This window comes from Crotalus tigris, unplaced genomic scaffold (assembly GCF_016545835.1).
Source record: "Crotalus tigris isolate CLP2741 ecotype Arizona unplaced genomic scaffold, ASM1654583v1 scf7180000020347.5012614909:4044961, whole genome shotgun sequence".
NCBI lineage: Eukaryota > Metazoa > Chordata > Lepidosauria > Squamata > Viperidae > Crotalus > Crotalus tigris.
This window is the reverse complement of record NW_024097978.1, coordinates 2071973-2092302: the sequence shown is the minus strand read 5'-3', so window position 1 is coordinate 2092302 and position 20330 is coordinate 2071973. Positions and strand designations below refer to the sequence as shown.

Below are 20330 nucleotides of genomic sequence, written 5' to 3'. Positions count from 1 at the left end.
ATATACATCCAAGAAACTCACGGAAACAGAACAGCGCTGGCCCGTATGGGAGAAGGAGGCTTATGGGATACGTTGGGCATTACCCACGTGGCGACAGTTCCTGGAAGGCAACAAAATCCCCTTCCAGGTGTGGACTGATCACAAAAATTTGGAAGCCCTGAAAACGTCCAGGAAACTCAATCCCAAACAAGCCCGCTGGTCCCAGCATTTTCACCAGTTCCAATTTAAGCTCAAACATTTACCAGGGAGAAAGAACTTCCTGGCAGATGCTCTATCTCGCATGCCTCAATATAACAGCGCACGAACCACAGACTCTAGACCAATAATGGCAGAGTCACAACTGGCAGCACCAGTAACCACAAGAACCCAAGCCAAATTAAAACCACAACTGGACAGCCAAACTGGAATTGAATTCCGAAAAAGTTTGGAAACAGATGAATGGTTCCAGAAAAACAAAAATGTGTGCACAATGAGAGACGGGTTGCCTTGGGTAGGGGAAAAGTTATATATACCAACAACCCAAAGAGTCACTTTCATGCAGCTTTGCCATGACACAAAATCAGCAGGGCATTTTGGATTTGTAAAAACTTTACATTTAATTAAATGGCAATTTTGGTGGCCATCCATGAAAAAGGACATAGAAAGTTATGTGGCCAGTTGTCCAAAATGTGCCACAGCAAAGAGGTTGCAAGGGAAATCGCCAGGACTATTGCAAACAGTGGCAAGTCCCTCAGCCCCTTGGAGAGAAATAGCCATGGATTTTATAGTGGAATTGCCAGAAAGCAATGGGAATACTGTGGTCTGGACGGTCACGGACTTGTTTTCCAAACAGGTGCACTTTATCCCTTGCCAAAAGATTCCCACTGCAAAAGCCTTAGCAAAACTTTTCATCCAGCACATTTACAGATTGCATCATCTCTGACAGGGGGGTGCAATTTACATCTGCATTTTGGAAGGAATTTTTATCCCTCTTAGGAACCACTCAGGGACTGACATCTAGCCACCACCCACAAGGAAATGGGGGGGGGGCTGAAAAAATGAACTCCGTACTTAAGCAATATTTAAGATGTTTTCTTAGTTTCCAGCAGACCGAGTGGGCAGACTTACTCCCTTTTGCAGAAGTTGCCTACAATAATGCAGTCCACTCCAGCACAGGTTACACTCCTTTTCAAATAGCCACCGGTCAAAGTTTCAACCCCATGCCAGAATTAACCCCAAACGAACCAACGATCCCATCACTGAAAGAATGGATGGAAAAACTACAAAACACCTGGCCAATAGTTAGAAAAGCACTAGATGAAGCTAGGCAGGCATACAAAGCACAAGCCGATAAAAAAAAAAGGGTTGAGCCTACACCATTCATTATAGGAGAAATGGTGTACTTATCTACAAAATACCTAAAGTCCCTACAGCCCTGTAAAAAACTTGGACCAAAATATATAGGACCTTTTCCAATTAAAAGAATCATAAATCCAGTAACAGTAGAATTAGAATTACCCAAAAATCTCAGGCAAATACACCCAATTTTTCATTGCAGCTTGCTGAAAAGAGAGCATCAGTCACCTCTACGGCCAAAAATCCCCCCCCCCACCACCTCCAATCATGGTGGAGGGCGAACAACACTTGGAAATAAAGGAAATCCTTGACTCTAGGAGATATCATGGAGCAACTCAGTACCTAGTTGCCTGGAAACACCTTCCTCCCTCACAAAACAAGTGGGTCCATAAACGTCATGTCAGAGCCCCGAAGCTATTGAAGAAGTTTCACACAGAGTATCCTAACAAGCCTGACTAACTTTTATACTTGTTTTGTTTTCTTTCAGGTGGATCTCTCTTATTTTTAAGGGGGCCGGATGTCAGAATCCAATTATATTTCATCTCCAGTTATCAATTATAGAAAACCCCATTTCTGCCCTCTCTGGATTCTGTCATAAAGAAAGGGGCTTTATGGCCCTCACTTCCTTCGGTACAACTTCAAAGGGATTGAATGTGGTTAGCACCAAAAGGCCTTATCATAACAAAGGAGGCTATTTACCTTTCATGTAGTTTATCTGAAGTCTCCATCCAGCCAGCAGAAAGGAAAAAAGGGGTGGGATTGTGATGCCTGAAACTGTCACTGGAAGAGGGGGGTGATTGGATGGGACTACTGGGGAACCCCTTAAAACCTCGAATGGGAGAGCTTGAACCCCAAGTCCTGTCTAGAACGCCTGCAACCATTTTCTCTTAATAAAGGATTCCTGTTGGAAGAATTATTCCAAGAGTTCTGTCTTCTTAAGATGCAAAGTGGGGTGGGTCCTTACACATTGATTTTTACTATTTTCAGATATGTATTGCAGTTGTTTGTCATCAGCTGATACATTCAGTCATCCATCTTCTTTTCCCCTCACCATTTGTCTCTATGGTCACTGCCATTTGGCAGCATATAGGGTAGCAGTTGTTTTTTTCATCAAGTTTTTTTTTAGTAGTGGTTCCATTAGTTCAATCCTAGGTGGAAGCAAATTTTACTTCTGTGCTATAAAGCAATCTTACCCAACCTGTTCATTTGCAGTATCTATCATCCCTGTCAAAATTCAAAATTTTGTTTACAGAGAACTATCATATTTATTCCAGTATGCGACAGGCATACTTACCATTTCTTTTCTTGGCTTCTTGATAAATTTTCTTTAATCCTTTTCCTAATGCAGGAAGCTTAATTCCAGACAAGTTGTTTGAATGATCCCGGTGCTGTGCTACAATAAGAGCCAACTAGGAAGATATTCCATTTTGATTAGTGAACAAATTCAGTACACAGAATGGATTGTTAAGAAAAATAATTCTTGTCTCTTTTTACAAATGCTATGTCTTCTGAACTTCGAACTAATCCTGGTAATTTAATTTTTATTTTTCTTTAGTGTATGATTATGTAAAAATGTAAGGGAAAGGAGGAATTCAGAGACAATCTAGCCAAGATTGTACTATAAATCAATAACAGAGTAGTTTTCATATAATTTACTTAGTAAGATGAAAACTGTTTTACATCTATTCTGTAATTTATACTGATATTCAACTATATATTTTACAGGGTTTATATCTGCACAGAATAAAATTTAGAGTTACTTAAAGAAAATGTATGTTTGTGCAGCTACCAAATTTGTCTCTTTTTTTCTTGGATTCCTTATTATCAATGCAGAATATCAACTATGCATTTAATAGGGTTTCTATCTACATAGAATGCAATTTAGAATTACTTAAAAAAAAACATACTGTTATGTAGTTACCAAATCTGTTCCTTTATTCCTGGATTCCTTATCATCAATGCAGAATAAAAGAGTTCCTCCTAACGTCAGATCTACAAAACAATTGACAGGGGTGGAAACATTTAGTCCCATTTAAAATTAAATTGAGGGAAATTTTTCTGAATAGTTGAAGAACTCTAATGAAGAATAAAGTGTCACATTCTTTTTCATTTAGCATTATTATGGCTTTCCTTAGGAAATGAAAGGCAAATGAAAACAGCTCTCTGCAGTATTATATATTGGCAGGGAGTGTGTGCTTCTTTTAAATGCATTCCTGTATAACAGATTGGCTGGAATCAGTGCTTTTTTTGTAAAAAAAAAAAAAAGTGCCGGAACTCACACACGTTATGCAACTCGCCTTGCCTAACCTACAAGGTTCTATCCAAAAAAGGTGCCGGAACTCCGTTCTGGGCGTTCTATGACAAAAAAGCATTGGCTGGAATTAATATTTGAATGAGTGTTGGCAAGTCAACCTTTGGATATCTTGGATTTGCAAAGCTGGGTGTCACTACAAAAATAATGGAAAGAAGACTTACCTTTCATCTTTCCTGCAAGTTCATATATTTTCTTTGATTGGTCAGAACGATTCCCCAGAGCTGTGAATAAACCACCTCTTCCCCAGTGGCCAGAATCATCTGAAACAAAGAATTGTATGTTAAGAAGTTTCACTTAAAGTTCAGGAAAAGTATTCATTACTTATTAGAAATAGAGTGTATTTTCAGAATGGTGTCTTTTTGTTCTTCGTGGAGATTGCAACAACAAATGCAGACACGTTAACAGTTGCAATCCTCATTCCATTCAGAATTCAGAAGAGAGGAAACAGAACCATTATACTGGTAAACTGACAGCATAGTAATTTTAGATTTTAGAGTTGTCTTCATTTAAATTAGTTTTGATAAGTAAATCCCCAATTCTGGCTCTTTATAGCACAGTTTTCTGCCTGCACTAGCTGACGTAGCTGATCATTTTGAATTTGTGTCCAATATTAAGATATAGTTTGACTATTTTAATTTGCGTTTTCTCTCCCATGTTTTTTCTTCTGTATATATTTTTTTCTAGACTGCAAGAATAGTGATTATCTTTTTTTTATAAACTATTCTAGTTTGGGCTGAAAAATGGACAATATATCTATATACTACTAAAACTCTATTTGTCTGTTTATGCCCTCCAGTTAATCCAAATAATGCATTATGCCAGAACAGTTTTTGAACTATAAGAATGCATAAAAAATCTGGGACCTATTTACTCCTCTGGAATTTAAATTTCCACAATGGTCACACCACACTTTTATTCACAAAATTTAGACTGTTGCAGCATTCCTGCATTCATGAGATTATGATTTCCAGTGCTCCCTGACAGCTTCCCACAATAAAGCCTATGTAGAAGCTGGTAGGAAGTTAGAAGTTGCTCCTGTTCATGGTGCATTATATTGCAACAATTTTTGAATCAAGGCTCCTCATATCCACTAACTTAATCATCCACTAACCATCACTTCTGTGGAGTTGAAATTTCCACAATGTTCAGACCAATTAAGTTCTAGCCATGGCAGCATCTCTGCACTCACATGATATAGATATTCTTCTGAGGTGATGATGCTATCCAGAATCAGGGTAAAAAAATAACATCAGCCAAATTAGGCTTTGTGATAAAAGGGGGGAATATCTGTACTACCTTTCTCTCAAAACACGACTCAATGGGTCATAGGTTGTCCTAATGAATTAAAACAATTAAATGTAGTATTTCATTTATTTTTAAGTCAAAAAAAACCTTGTGCGGTTTACCCATAATTATAGGGCTATTCTGTAACTTATGCTAAGCTCAAGCGGTGTATTTGGCATTCCAAGCATAGTAATAAAAAATTAAAGTAATTGTGGCCATCCCCTCACTCTGCGTCAAGAGACAATTTCACTTCCCTCTCCTCTCGCAATTCTGCAAACCTAATCTATATTAACCTTTAATTAAGACGGGGAAAACTGTTAGTTTAAAAATGTAAATTAGGTAATATTTCCATAAACTATTTGTATTTCCATGTTCTGGAATTCTGTAGAGTATTTAAATGGAAGATATCCACTGAATTTAATATTCTGCAGTAACCAATGATGTGTAGCCGGATCATGCTAGCTGGCTATTTAGAACAGATATATTTTATTATAATTAATAGTCCAACTGAATGAGATAAAGCATGACAATGTTATACAACTGATATGTTTTGCTGATGTCCTCTAGATTAGGGGTGACCACAAGTTTAGAGAAAGATACAGTGCAGGAAGCAAATTGTTACATTGTAGCGAATAGAGGAAGGGAAAGCAATAACTCCGCAGGCACATCTCCCCCTGTTTTTAGGTCAGAGGGGATAGGTAGAAATGAAATAGGAATGGGTTCTGACATCCTGCCCCCCTTAAAAATAAGAGAGATCCACCTGTAGAGAAAACAAAACAGGTATAGAGGTTAGTCTGGTTTGTTCGGATATTCTGTATGAAACTTCTTTAGCAGTTTAGGTGCTTTGATGTGATGTTTATAGACCCATTTGTTTTGTGAAGAGGGAATGTGTTTCCATGATACTAGGTATTGAGTTGCCCCGTGATACTTCCTAGAATCTAGGATTTCTTTTATCTTGAAGTGTTGTTCTCCTTCAACCATGATTGGAGGTGGTGGTGGGGGGATTTTTGGTCATAAGGGCAATTGTTGTTCTCGTTTCAGCAAACTGCAGTGAAAAATTGAGTGTATTTGCCTGAGGTTTTGGGGTAGTTCTAATTCTACTGTTACTGGGTTTATGATTCTTTTAATTGGAAAAGATCCTATATATTTTGTTCCAAGTTTTTTTACAGGGTTGTAGGGATTTTAGGTATTTTGTAGACAAATATACCATTTCTTCTACAATGAATGGTGTGGGTTCTACTCTCTTTTTATCTGCTTGTGCTTTGTATGCTTGCCTAGCTTTGTCTAAGGCTTTTCTAACTATTGGCCAGGTGTTTTGTAATTGTGCTATCCATTCTTTCAGTGATGGGATTGCCGGTTCATTTGGAGTCAGTTCTGGCATAGGGTTAAAATGTTGACTGGTGACTACTTGAAAGGGAGTGTATCCTATGCTGGAGTGGACTGTGTTATTGTAAGCAACTTCTGCGAAAGGGAGTAGGTCCGTCCAATTCGTTTGCTGGAAATTAATAAAGCATCTTAAGTATTGCTCAAGTACTGAGTTTGAACGTTCCATCTGTCCTTTGCATTGAGGATGATGACTAGATCAAGGCTTTTCAACCAGTGGTACGGGTACCACCTGTGGTACATTGGCACCTGGCAGATGATATGCGACCATCCTAGAAAAGTGGTAGAGGGGGAGGGGAATGAGCTGAACCAGTGGCAGCACAGCACAAGCCTGAGTGCGAGATGGCTGGAGCTGCAGGGCTGTCAGGGCTCAGTGGAAGCGCCAGGATCAGTGCCAGGCTCCAGCTGGAGCTCGGCGCTGATCCTGATGCTTCTGCTGAGCCCTGAAGAAGCACCAATCAGCTGGAAAGCAGCACTGATCCTGGCGCTTCTGCTGAGCCCAGAAGAAGCGTTGATCAGCTGGAATGTTGCAGCATCTCCAGGGTCTTGTGATTTACATTCAGAAGCTTGGCAACTGATTCATATTTATGACGGTCACAGTGTCCCAGGGTCATGTGAAGTGACCAAAACCTGCTGCAACCACCCAGCAGATGGGGGGAATAAAAACCAAACACCCCCCCATCCCACCACCGCTGCCAATCCTCAACAGAAATGCTCACAACAGTGAAAACATCGGACAAGAGGAAGAGTGCAGTCAGGTAGGCAGACAGGTGTCTTGCTTGGCTGTGGCTTGGAGGGCACTTTTTTCAGTGCCATTGTAACTTCAAACAATCACTAAGCAAACTGTTGTAAGTCGAGGACTACCTGTACTTTATCACTTTTTTCCTTTTGGGGGGGGGGAATCATCAAGTTTTTGACACCTTGCAAGGCGACTGGTGGTACTCGGATATTGCCATATCTTAAAAGTGGTACAATGGGTGAAAAGGTTGAAAAGTCCTGGACTAGATGACAGTTCCTGAGTGGTTCCTAAGAGGGATAAAAATTCCTTCCAAAGTTCTGAAATAAATTGCACTCCCCTATCAGATATGATGCATTGGGATGCCCCATGCAGTCTGTAGATGTGCTGCATGAATAGTTTCGTTAAGGTTTTTGCGGTGGGAATTTTTTGGCAAGGGATAAAATGCACTTGTTTGGAAAACAGGTCTGTAACCACCCAGATGACAGTGTTTCCATTGCTTTCTGGTAATTCCACTATAAAATCCATGGATATTTCTTTCCAGGGGGCTGAGTGATTCGCCACTGGTTGTAACAGTCCGGGCAATTTCCCTTGCAACCTCTTAGCAGCTATGCAAGTTGGGCAGCTGGCCACGTTAACTTTCTATGTCCTTTTTCATGGATGGCCACCAAAATTGCCTTTTAAATTAAATGTAATGTTTTACAAATCCAAAATGCCCTTATTTTGTATCATGGCATAGCTGCATGAAAGTGACCCTCTGGGTGGTTGGTATATATAACTTCTCCCCCACCCATGGCAGTCCGTCCTTGATTGTGTACATGTGTCTATTTTTCTGGAACCATTCATCTGTTTCTGAAGTTTTTCAGAATTCGATTCTGGTTTGGCTACCTAGCTGCGGCTTTATTTTAGCTTGGGCTCTGGTGGTTACTGGCACTGCCAGTTTTGGTTCAGGCGTGAGTGGCTTAGAACCAGTGGCTTACATGCTGTTATATTGGGGCATGCGAGACAGTGCATCTGCCAGGAAGTTCTTTCCCCCCGGCAAGTGTTTGAGCATAAAAAACGGAATTGGTGAAAATGCTGGGACCTGCGGGCTTGCTTGGGAGTGAGCTTCCTGGGTGTTTTTAAGGCTTCCAAGATTTTGTGGTCCATCCAGACCTGAAAAGGGATTTTATTCCCTTCAAGGAAATGGTGCCACATAAATAACGACCATCTCACAGCGTATGCTTCCTTTTCCCACACGGCCTTGTTCCAGTTTGGTGAGTTTTCTGGATGTGTATGTGCACAGTTGCAATACCCCTTAGTCATTTTCTTGTAATAGTACAGCCCCCACTGCCACATAGCTTGCGTCCGCCTGTATTATGAAAGGTTTATCCATGTCTGGGTGCCTCAGTACGGGTTCGGCGAAAAAGAGTCTCTTTAACCTCTCGAATGCTGCTTGGAATTCCATTGTCCATTTTAGTGGCTGGCTGGGTTTCACTGAGGATTCTCCCTTTGTTTTTATTAAGTTCGTGAGGGGCAGGGCTATTTGGGCAAACGAAGGGATGAACTGGTGGTAAAAGTGTGCGAAAACCAGGAAACTTTGCAACTGCTTCTTTGTGCGAGGTGGTGTTCATTCTAGTACTGCCCTGACCTTCTCGGGGTCCATTTTGATGCCCTGCGGGGATATGCGATAACCCAGGTAGTCTATTCTTTCCTGGTGGAATTCGCATTTCGATAATTTGGCATATAGGTGGGTAGCTCGCAGTTTCTTTAAAACCGCTCTGACTAGGTTGACATGCTCCTCTTTGGATTCAGTGAAGATAAATATGTTATCTAGATAAACCAGGACCCCCTTAAATAGGTGCTCCCTTAGTACCTCGTTGATTAATTGCATAAATACTGCGGGGGGGCCCTTGTAGTCCAAACGGCAAAACTTTGAATCGGTAGCATCTCATTTGGCAATTAAATGCAGTTTTCCATTCATCCCCTTCCTTAATCCTAGTGCAGTAATACGCTTCCCTTAGGTCTAATTTAGTGAAAATTCTTCCTTTCGATAGGTGTGATAACATGTCCTTCATGAGGGGTAGGGGGTATAGGTTACTTTCACTGATTGCATTCAGGGCATGGTAATCCATGCACAAGCGCAAAGTGCCATCCTTCTTCTCTCTAAAGAGGACCGGGGTGGCTACCTTAGGCTTGGCAGATTCAATAAAGCCCTTTTCTAGGTTTCTATTTATGAATCTTTCCATTTCGTCCTTCTCTTTAGGGCTCATACAGTATAGTTTTGGCTCCGGGAGTTTTACCCCAGGCTTGAATTCTATGGCACAATCTGTGGGTTGCTAATGGGACAGCTCATCTGCCCGCTTCTCACTGAAAACTTCAGCATGGTCTCCATATTCCTCTGGGATTTCGGGTAGCCCCTTTTCCTCTACCACCGATGCTTTCTCCGCTCCTGGGTTTGGTAGGACTCCTTGGGGGGTTAAGTTCGCACGATCCCCCTTCAGGAAATTGAGTTCTGCCATCCTCCAATTTACCCAGGAGTTCCATTTCTTTAGCCACTCCAGCCCTAGGATCATTGGGCATTCCATGCCTGGGGTCACTACAAACATTATGTCTTCCTCGTGGTTCCCCAGGGATAGGTGGACTGGTAAAGTGGCTAGGGTAGCTGGCATCCCCCCTGCTATGGACCCATCTAACTGGCCGAATGAGAGTGGTTGTTTTAGCTTCCTCACAGGGATGCCCAAGTTCCCCACTAGCATCGGGCTAATGAGGCAGCAGGTGGAGCCAGAGTCTATTAAGGCTTTCACTTTGACAGTTTTGGGTATGGAGTGGGCTAATATAGTCACTGTCTTGAGGATGGGTACAATGGGTCCACTTATCAGGGGTTCGCCCTCCGAGCTGTCGTCCGAGGTGTCCACCGCCCACTTTCGAGGGGCTTTTGAGCAGCATTCTACTGCACAATGCCCCTCCCGCATTTGAAACAGCCTGTTGGCTTCTTGGCCATAGCCGGTGGTTTCGCTGGCTCGCGCATCATCTCAGGAAGTGAGCGGCCCCATGTTTTTTCTTGGCAGTGCCTCTTCAGTAGGTCAATCTCTGCTTCCTCTGCCAGGACATACTATTCATCGAGTCGGTGTGGGTCCCCCAGAGGTAGGTAGGCATCATACAGGTCGTAGTTTAGGCTGTCTTTGAAATGGCTAAGGAGGATGTCTTCCGGCCAGTTTAGTTTGTTGGCGATGGCCCAGAATTCTTGTGTATATTCAGCTACCAGGCGTCTGCCCTGCCTCACTGTTTTGATTTTCTCACGGGCTTTTCGATCAGCAAGGAGGTCCTCGAATCGCTTTCTCAGGGAGGACATGAAGTGATTGAAGTCGTAGAGCTCTGGAGTGTTGGAATCATGCAGGTTCACCATCCAGTCTGTGGCTGCCCCATCCAAAGCGGATTGCATGATACGGATACAGGCTTTGTCGCTGGGGATGTCTCGCCCGTATTCTTCCATGTAGCTAAGGACTTGGGTTAAGAAGTACCCCAAGCATTGCGACTCCCCCCTGAATTTCGCGTCCAGCAGCGGGAATCTTTGGATGGATTGGGTGCCTTCGCCAACGGTGTTGTCTCCCATTCTGATCACCATCTGCGGGTTGGCGGGGAGTGGGGGTTGCCAAAATGATAGCTGCTGTCTCCGCAGACGTCCCCGGGGCTACAGTTTCCGATGCCCCCTCAGTGTCTCTCCGGTTGTAGCCCAAGGTGTTGGTGCGGCCCTGGGATTCAGGGTTCTCCTCCACGAGAGAGCCGAGGGTTCTTTTCATCAGGTCAATAGCTTTCTCTAGGATCCAGTTCGAGTGCTGCGAGCGACCTCCTTCCTCATCGCTAAAGTGCAGGGATTTCTCCATCTCTTGCTTCCATCTGGGTTGGTGGCTGCCCCGCCTCAGGGTCACTTTCCCTGATACTTTTTCCCACTTGTCTTTCTTGCCAACACCCATGGACCACTGAGGTTTGTGGTCACACGTTTCCACCACTTCTTCTTCTGAGGAGCATGACGTCTCGGATCCTGACAACTGGCAGGGTCTTTGCCGGAGGGAGGGCTCCCCTTTCACGGTGGGTTCTTCCTTCCCTGCCCCGTCATCCGACACTGTAGTTTTTGCAAAGTTCCCTGGTAAGGGTCTTCCTTCCAGGTTGATTATTACTGCAGGTCCTGTCTAATATAAGGACCCACTTCAATCCCACATCTTAAGAAAGCAGAACTCTTCCTCCAATAGGAACTTTTATTAAAAGTAGTTGATAGCAGGCATAATAGACAGGATCTGAGGGATTCCTTTGTAGATCGATACTTTAAAGTGTTCCCAAGCAAACCCCACCCCACAGTTCATCCAGTTGGTTCAAACCGGCCAATCCCCAGGTGCTAAGTCCATCATGGGAAAGAGGAGATAACATTGGTTCAGCTGCGGTCATAGTGCAATGTTCAAGCAGCTCTTTGCACCTCCTTTTGAGAACAGAAAAATAAGCCAGGTTCCAGAGGTTGTATTTCTTTCTCTCCCCACCCTCTTCTTAGCTGACAGGTTAGGGAGAAGAAAGTTCAGAGAGAGATGCAGTGCAGGAAGCAAATTATTACATTGTAGCGAATAGAAGAAGAGAAAGCAATAACACCCAGGCACATCCCCCCTCCCCCTTGGGAGTATGGCAGAACCCAGGGGAAAGTGAGATTTGTTTTTAGGTCAGAGGGGATAGGTAGAAATGAAAAGGGAATGGGTTCTGACAGACATTTCCAAATATCTAGACTTCTTTTCCTTTGGGAAGGAATAGAGGGGAATTATGATAGATTCCACCTGCAAATTTCTCTCTCAATAAAGCAAACAATAAAAATATACAATGCACAAAATATCGGCTTTTAGGCTAAAGTTTACTTAACTTACCTACACAATGAACAATTATGGCATCCTCATCTCCTACTATGGGATGGGTAACATCACCCATAATATACTTTATAGAAGTCTGCTCAGAGTCTGTATATTCTAAATGCAACTGACTTTTTTCCTCTTCTTCCTCACTGCTTTCTTCTGACTTAAGGCAGCAAGACTGATAGTGATTGGCTTCCCACAAGGCAATCCTGAATTAAATGGGAAAAAAATCCCTTTATTTTGTATAAATAATGAAGAGTTGATTTTATTGTAAGCTTAAACATCAGCTAAGTTCAAATCTTCTTCAGTACCACTGAAATAGTAGCATGAAAGCAGCCCATATTCTAAAGAGATTCCAGACAAACAAGAGTGCAGAGAAAGGAACGGCTGCCAGTAATAGTAGGCTAATTTACAAATGCTCTTTCACTGAAGCCCAGTGGAACAGAGTCAACTGCTGAGGAAGCAAAGCATGCAAAAAACTTACTTTTTTTGCTGTTCAATCTCTGCTGCCCTCTGCCTCTTTTCTTCTCTGAGCCTTGCCCTCTTTGCTACTCCTTCCTGCATTTTTTTCTGCCGAACTTTCAGCTCTTCTGGGCTCAGTTTTTGCCTTTTTTTACTAGGTCTCATATCAGCAGTCATAAGAATCTAAAAAAATAATCTATAAGATATAATCTTTTTTTTAAATCTCAAATTGCTTTTATATTCCTCTTCATGCACTACCATGAGAGGTTCTTCTGGTCAATTTCCCAGAAAATTTATCAAAACAAGAACACACCACTGCATTAACTTAAGATTTTCCAGATTACCTGGCCTGAAAATTCATCTGAATAATTATAACTTTCTACCCAGTACCTAATTTTGCTGAGTTTTTAAAATTCAGGATTGACTAGAAATTGATGGATAGAATATCAATAGAAACTGGTAAATCCAGCCAAACATAGGATAAAACTTAATCTAAAGGAAATTGATAGTAGAAATTATTTTTCCATCCTATATCCCGTTATGTTTGTATACAAACTCCAAATATATTTTGATACACTAATCAAAATATCAAAACGTCATATTATTCTTACATTTTCTTTATTTCGAAGAATGCTTCCTCCTTGACTGAGGTCTTCAAGGAAAGTTTTCTGATGTTCTAATAAATTATCATATGCCTTCTTGTCCCCTTGGCTAGTTTCCTTGGAATAGTCTTTGCCCTCAAATATGTACATGTGGCCTTAAAAACAAAATGAACCACCAATGTGACATACATTTTAACTTTAAGATTAGCTCCAACGTTCTTTCTTTTCTTTTTAAAATGTTTTGCCATTTAAGAATTCCCCAGTTACTGATAAATGTTAACATCCCTATTTATCCAAATTTGACATTCTGATATCCTTTACTTGAATAAATCCATAAATCAAAAGAAATTTTAGATATTTAAATTGTAAGAATTCAATGAAAATATAAAGAATGCAGAATTTCCTTCCAATTTTATTTCCATACTCAGCGCATGCAGTTATCTTCTAGTTGTAAAATGATGGGGCAGCCTACATATTTTCTTTATTCCTGTATCTGCCCTTTTTATGGGGGGGGGGAAGAAGCTGTTGTATTATACAGGTTTTTTCAAAAGATAAAATTACATTTCAACCACCAGTTCACTTTAAATACAAGCAAAAAATTAAGTTGCAAAAAGCATATTTAAGTAGGGCTCATGAAGATTGTTCAATTCCAATTATTCTTTGTTTTAGCACCCCCTCTTTCATCTATGAGTTAATGGCAGTGTACACAGTATTTCCACTTCCAATTTTCTTCAGTATAATCACATGCAGTGTGTTGGGCTGGCCACAAATCCCTCAGTGAGCATCCACGGCTCAGGTGAGGTAAGGTCTCCCTGCCCCCAGATCAAAACTTTAAGCACTATACTATACTTCTTCTATATACATCAAATGTTAGACACTCCATGTATTTAATCCATTGTGCTAGGCTATAATATTGTTTGCTATATTTAATGACATATGCAAACCCTACCACTGTTATTTATAAAGCAGAATTTCTTATAAACATTTTTAAAGTCAGAAGTAGTATTTAGTCTTAAAATGGCCCGAGAATGGCCATACTCTGAAAAGTAGATCTTGTCAAGATAAATACTAAGATTGATTTAAATTGATTTAAACAAATATGTTTCCTCTCCATGTACTTAATGATGTCCTCCTTGCATTTCATAAAAATTACTTAGCAACAATATCAGCAGCAGCTGTGATAGCCCCACCCAAGGCATTCAGAGGCCACATATAATTCAGAGATCTCAGGCTCCATGTAACTAGCTTGGTCTAGTAGTTAAAGCATAAGGCTAGAAAGAAGGAGACTGGGACTATAAGTCCCACCTTAGCCATGAAAGCCAGTTAGGTGACTTTGCGCCAGTCATTACCTTTTAACTCAACCCACCTCATAGGTTTGTCATTGTGAGAAAAATAGGAAGAGGGAGTGTGTTGGATATGTTCACCGCCTTGAGTTATTTGTAAAAATAATAAAGGCGAGATACAAATAAATAAATAATAATGAGAAAAGCAGACCACCACAGTTTATTCAGCAAAACATAATACTAACTATAGTTTAGCACAATGTGCATGTTCATAAGAAACTTTAGCAAAGAGAATAGAAAAATATGGACAGCATATACATGTAATGTTAATGCTCAAAACTAAATCTGAGTTCCAAGTGAGGAATCTGATTTCTATTGTATTTTATATTTATGTTAGACTCATCAACTTACTTTCCAAAGCTTGCTCTTCATTTATTTCCGTGACTGATTTCACTGGATCCATTGACCATATTCCTCCCTTTGTCTCCCCAAGGATACTTCTCAAGTCTATGTCATAAACAGTACTCCCTTCTGATGACAATAATTTATCCAAACCAAACTTCAGGATTTCATTTAGCTTTTTAAAAAAAGAGAATACAGTGACATTTAAAGGATTTCACTCTCACTTCCCCATTTCTTTTAGAAAGTTGAGCTAGATCTGTGTTTCTTAAAGTGTGATCTGAGGATCCCTGGGGATCTCCTAAGACCCCCTCAGGAGTCTGTGAAATTATTTAACAGTTTATGTTGACAAATAATATATTAATACCCTTTCAAACAATCATGAGAGGTGATAATGGAAGCAATACACCAAATTTAATTTTTAATATGGCAAATACTGATAAATACAACCTATACAAAAACTATTTTGTTGTCCCCCATAATTCCCAAAAAGTAGAAAGGGGTCCTGAAAGAAAACAGTTTAAGAAACACTGTTATGGACTAAATCAAAGCATTCCTTATATTTGTCAACGCTGCAAATATTGTATATTCTTGCTTTTGACAATATGCAGAATTGTCTGGTAAATATGGGGTTAATAAAGAGCAGAAGGGGCGTTGGGGGTAAAGCCTGGGGAAAGAAAGAGGTCACACTAATTGGATAGTGTGAGATATGACGGCTAATTTAGGGAGGGAACATGCTGATAATTTAACTGCTCAGAGGAAGAGAACTTAGATCCTAGCATCCCTCCGTTGTGCCTGTGCCGACATTTTGTAACAATAAAAGACTTTTAGGAAAATAAATGCCTGGAAGTTCTTTGGAATGTTTCATTAGCCGGAACCACAACAATATTACTGTACTGTTATCTTGTGGGACATCAAGTTTATTTAACAACAAACTAGAATATAAATATGCTGGAGAAAACAGATTTAGGAAGAAAGGACATGTCAGGATGAAGATGACTTGTCTCTATGGCAAATTAAGTAAGGATTGTGCCGAGAGGATGGAAAATTCACTTGCTTGCGATGCAGAGGAAATGATAATCAAGAATGGCAACTTTAGAGTAAGAAATGGAAGGTTACAGAGACAATTTCTTTCCAAAGAGCAAGCTTAGGATGAGATGAATAATTATTCTATATAGGCACATTTTGCACAGGAATGAGAAAAAAGAACCTTTACAGGAAATTAAGCAACTTTAAATCACTATTAGATTCAGAAATAAGAGTTTGTGGTATATACCAATGATAACCAAACGTTTTATACTTCATATACAGAATTTTGATATTTTATAGAATTAAAAAAATACAGAGACACCATTTAATCTTTAAGGTTACCTATCCGTATTTCCTCTACTGTTCTCTGAAATTTGTGAAGCTGCTTTTTGGCATCTCTTACCTGACCATCTGATATATCCTGAGTTTTGTGTGCTCCAAGTGCAAACTGCCCCCCTTCAATAACAGTATTAGTTAACTGGAGTTTTGATATTGCTCGTCGGTAGATAATTTCTTCTACAGTGTCTCTCCCAACCAAGCGGATGATTTTTACTGGTCTTTAAAAAAAGTACAATAAAATGTATATTAATATAATCATTTGTAATCGTGTCTATATGGCAGCAGGATATGGCAAATATCTGTCGGGTCTCATTGTTGCAGGATTTTTAATTTTGTTTCCACAACAATGGAGGTAACAGCGTTTCCAAAGAAGAGATGGGACTCTGGGGCCCTCCAGTTATTTTTGTACTCCAACTTCAGTTTACATTGAAGCATTTTGGACTGTAAGATGACGAATTATGTATTTATGTAAATTCTAAAATACTGTAACACAGGATTGCCAAGTTGATGTTTTCTGAGTGTTTTCGAATTTAACTTATCCCATCCAATATACCAGAGACAGGATTACAAAAGTTGTAGCTCAAATATGGCTGGTTCCTGCATTCTTTTCTTCAAGCATTAGTGCTACTGGATTTTCTTCTTATTTCTTCCACAAGTTTAAAGCCAATTGAGACCATTCATAAAAATGTTCATAAAATAGTTTTCAAAAGATTCAACGTTAATTTACAAGGGTAAAAGACTGAAAACAATAATCCTGTTGGACATATATCCTTACAAACATTTAAAACTTTGAAGCTTATCACAGCAGATAATTTTGTCTGTCATACATTTCCCCCCCATTTTCTTGGAAAGTCCATTTTTGGAGCAAATATTTTATAAAGAGAATGAGTGAAGCCTCCTAAACAGTTTGTGGCACAGGGTCATATTGCTGATAACCAGAGAGTACTGTATGGGATACTTAAATGGAAATACTAATGCTACACTGTTTCTGAAACAAGGTGCTTCAATAAATGCTACTAGAATAGATGGAGTGCTCATAACAGCTTCTGGATATCACTTTCAAGTACACTTTCTATACTTGGAACAATTTCTTTTGTTTCCATATACAATACAGGTAGTCCTCGAGTTATGATCATTCAGTGGCTGTTCCAAATAAGAATGGCACAGAGTTTACAACCAGCTGCTGTGATGCTCTCACAATCACATGAACAAAATTCAGATGCTTGGCAACCAGCTCACACTTATGACTGGTTATAGCAATGTGATCACCACTGCCAACCTTCTCGGCCATCTGCCTAAAGTAAATGGGGAAGCCAGCAGGAAAGGTCACAAGTTGCTCCTTTCTTCGTACCCACCAGTGCTCTCCTTCCCTGGGCTTCTCTGTGCTCATACCGGCAAATGCACCCTCTGTCCGCAGCCTCCCTGCGCTCGTAGACATGCAGCCCAAGCTCTTTCCTTGGCCTGTCTGAGCTTGTGCTGCAGTATAGCACCCTTCAACTCATGCCCAGCTAGTGTTGTACCCCCCTTCCAGTACACACCCATGCTCCTTACCTGGGACTACCTTCACTTCCTGCTTAACAGCGACCCACGTATCTTGGAGTTACGACAACAGAGACTACCTGGATTGCCATTGCTAAGCATGTGATGCTGCACTTTATGACTCCATCGCTTAGCAACAGCAATCCTGTAAGACTACCTGTACATTAACTGGTGCTATACTCTGAATCTAAATCATACCTTAGCTGCAAATGTGCATTTTAGCGGTCTGGGGAGGGACCCACAAAATGTAGCAGGACTGGTAAATTATGCCCTTTTTAAAAAAACAACAACACACATTTACAGGCACAAACCACACATTTTCCCTCACTTCTTCTGGCCAATTCTATGGGCTCTGGCTGCTGCTTGCACATCATTTTGTGGATTAAAATCACTGTCAACAAAAATAACTGTATCTGCTGCTGTAAGATTGATACCAACTCCACCTAGGAAAATAAAGGAGAATATTTAGAAATTACAATAAAAAGAAACTAGCCATTCTGTAGCCTTGAATCAAGTGAAAAGTATAAAGATAAATATTTCATTTGATAAGCAATAATATACAGGACTGTATTATAAATCGGTAATAATATTTTCAAATTCCATTTAATTAGACAAATAGATTATCATGTCTCAAAGGGAGGCATCCTATCCTGGATTGTATTGGGCAGATATCTAGATGAGCACATTCTATCTGGCATCTTTAGGGCAATACAGGTAGTCCCTGACTTACGGCCATAATTGAACCCAAAATTTTTGTTTTAAGCAAGACAGTGCATGTAAAGTTGTTAAATGAATTTTGCCCAATTTTATGACCTATCTTGCTTCAGTTGTTAAGTGAATTACTGCAGGTGTTAGGTTAGTAACATGGTTGTTAAGTGAATCTGGCTTCCCCATTGACTTTGCTTGTCAGAAGGTTGTAAAAGGTGATCACATAACCCCAGGACACTGCAACTGTCATAAATATGACTGGATTGCCAAGCATCTGGATTTTGATCATGTGGATGCTGCAATGATCATAAATGTGAAAAATGATCCTAAAACATTTTTTTCAGTGCTATTGTAACTTCAGTCACTAAAGAAATTGTTGTAAGTCGAGGACTACCTGTAATGGCTTTCTTTTGGCTTCAAAATATAATCTGAACTTTGAAACACTGACTTTTAAAACCCTCTATACTTCAACTCTTATATAACTTTTATATACAGTATCTCCAAAAAATATCTTCTTCAGACAGTCCTGACTCATCTGACATAGATGTCCATTAAAAATGCTAATGGCCTTATTTTTATAATTTGTTCTCTACTGCTGCATCTGCTCTGTGGAATAGCACCTTTTTGCGATATGGTTAAGCCCCCCCCCCATTCTATTAGCATTCCATAAATTGCTCATAATGGAGTTATTTAGAAAAGTATTTGGGGCGATTGCTGTTGTCTATTTTATTTATAAATTTTGAAGTTTGTTTGGGGGTATTCTATATTAATTTACACGATGATAACTGTAAGATGTAAAGTCATCCGACAACAGAAGATTTGTGCAGTATTTCATCTTTCTAGCTTTGTTTAACTATTTCAATTACAGAATTGCTTAAAATTCATATGGAAAGTATGTAATCACAAAAAATAAAGTATTATTTTAAATGTCATACATTTCTAATCCCATAATTTATTTTTTTGCTTTCTTCTTTCTTCTTCTAAATATGGAAGATCAAAGAGTTAAAATATTCAGTGTAATTTCATTTGCTTTGTAGCTTGATATAGCATTCTTATCTTCAGTTTATACTTGAGCCAACTTTCCCAAGTTCCAAGGACAGTTTATTATTTGCTTATTTTACACTGTTAATGAATTTTGCCAACAAGCTGCTTTTCATTCAGCTGAAATAAATTTTCTTCTTTTGGCATAAAAATAATTAGTTTAAACGGAAACTTCTACTGAATCTTGTTCTGCATAAGGTTTTCTGTAAATGATTTAAATTATTTGTCAACGCTACTAACATTGGATGTTCCTGCTCTGACAACTGATGAAAATGCAGCCATTTCCTATTCCTTTAACATGCTTTTAGAAATCAGATGCAGCGGGGGGGGGGGTGTGTTGGGATGTAAGCTCAGCTAGCCAAGGACGAGCTGATAATGTCTTGGCGGGCTGAGGAGCTGAGGAGAAAGCCCGCGCTTGAAGCTAATTGGGGAATGTATTTTATGACAGTTTATTGGGGGTGGGAATTGTACTTTGTTACTTTGTATCCGGGGAAGGGAATTTAGTTTTGGGTTCAACTATGTAGTGCCGATACTTTGTTTCCCAAATAAACGTTCTTTAAGAAAGAATTTTGCCTCAAAGTTCTTTTGATGGGTTTCATCTGTTGAAACCATGACATTAACCCCAAAACTACCATTTTCTACCTTAACTGACTTGGGGTCCTGAGCTCCAGTCACATCCCTAAGTTGAGGGGTAGACTGACAAAGACTCAGGGAACATCTCAACATGGAGAAGGAAGAAGTGCCTGGATCCAGCACCCCAAACATGGCTGCAGCCTCAGTGGAGGGAGAGCAAGCCAGAGCACCAGTGGAGAAGGAATCTTCTCAGGTCTTACAACTGGGGGCAAGACCCAAAATGCGGGAGCTGATCTAGTCATCTGAGTGGACCCTGCCCAGTACAGACTCCAAGCCCTTCGAGATGACCCTGCCAAAAGCAAGTTCTTCGAAAGTGACCAAAGTTAATTTGTAAGAGGGAACCTCTTGAGAATTGTGTTTCCCAGGCTGCTG

At 40.2% G+C, this 20330-nt stretch overlaps 1 protein-coding gene across 6 annotated transcripts in view; it reads right to left on the bottom strand.

The window, feature by feature from the left end:
* Positions 1 to 20330, bottom strand: part of CHD1L (chromodomain helicase DNA binding protein 1 like) — a 98169-nt gene that overhangs the window by 48033 nt on the left and 29806 nt on the right. For 4 of the 6 annotated variants that reach the window (XM_039366540.1, XM_039366541.1, XM_039366544.1 and 1 more), the window contains exons 14-22: positions 17905 to 18019; positions 16102 to 16255; positions 14682 to 14847; positions 12997 to 13142; positions 12408 to 12568; positions 11939 to 12132; positions 3811 to 3909; positions 3257 to 3327; positions 2630 to 2744 (exon numbers count right to left, since the gene is read on the bottom strand). In XM_039366540.1, the coding sequence (XP_039222474.1) occupies positions 2630 to 2744; positions 3257 to 3327; positions 3811 to 3909; positions 11939 to 12132; positions 12408 to 12568; positions 12997 to 13142; positions 14682 to 14847; positions 16102 to 16255; positions 17905 to 18019 (1221 nt within the window). Of the gene's footprint in view, positions 1 to 2233; positions 2484 to 2629; positions 2745 to 3242; positions 3328 to 3810; positions 3910 to 11938; positions 12133 to 12407; positions 12569 to 12996; positions 13143 to 14681; positions 14848 to 16101; positions 16256 to 17904; positions 18020 to 20330 lie in introns of those variants that run through there. The other 2 variants (XM_039366543.1, XR_005559556.1) reach the window with 2 other exon arrangements.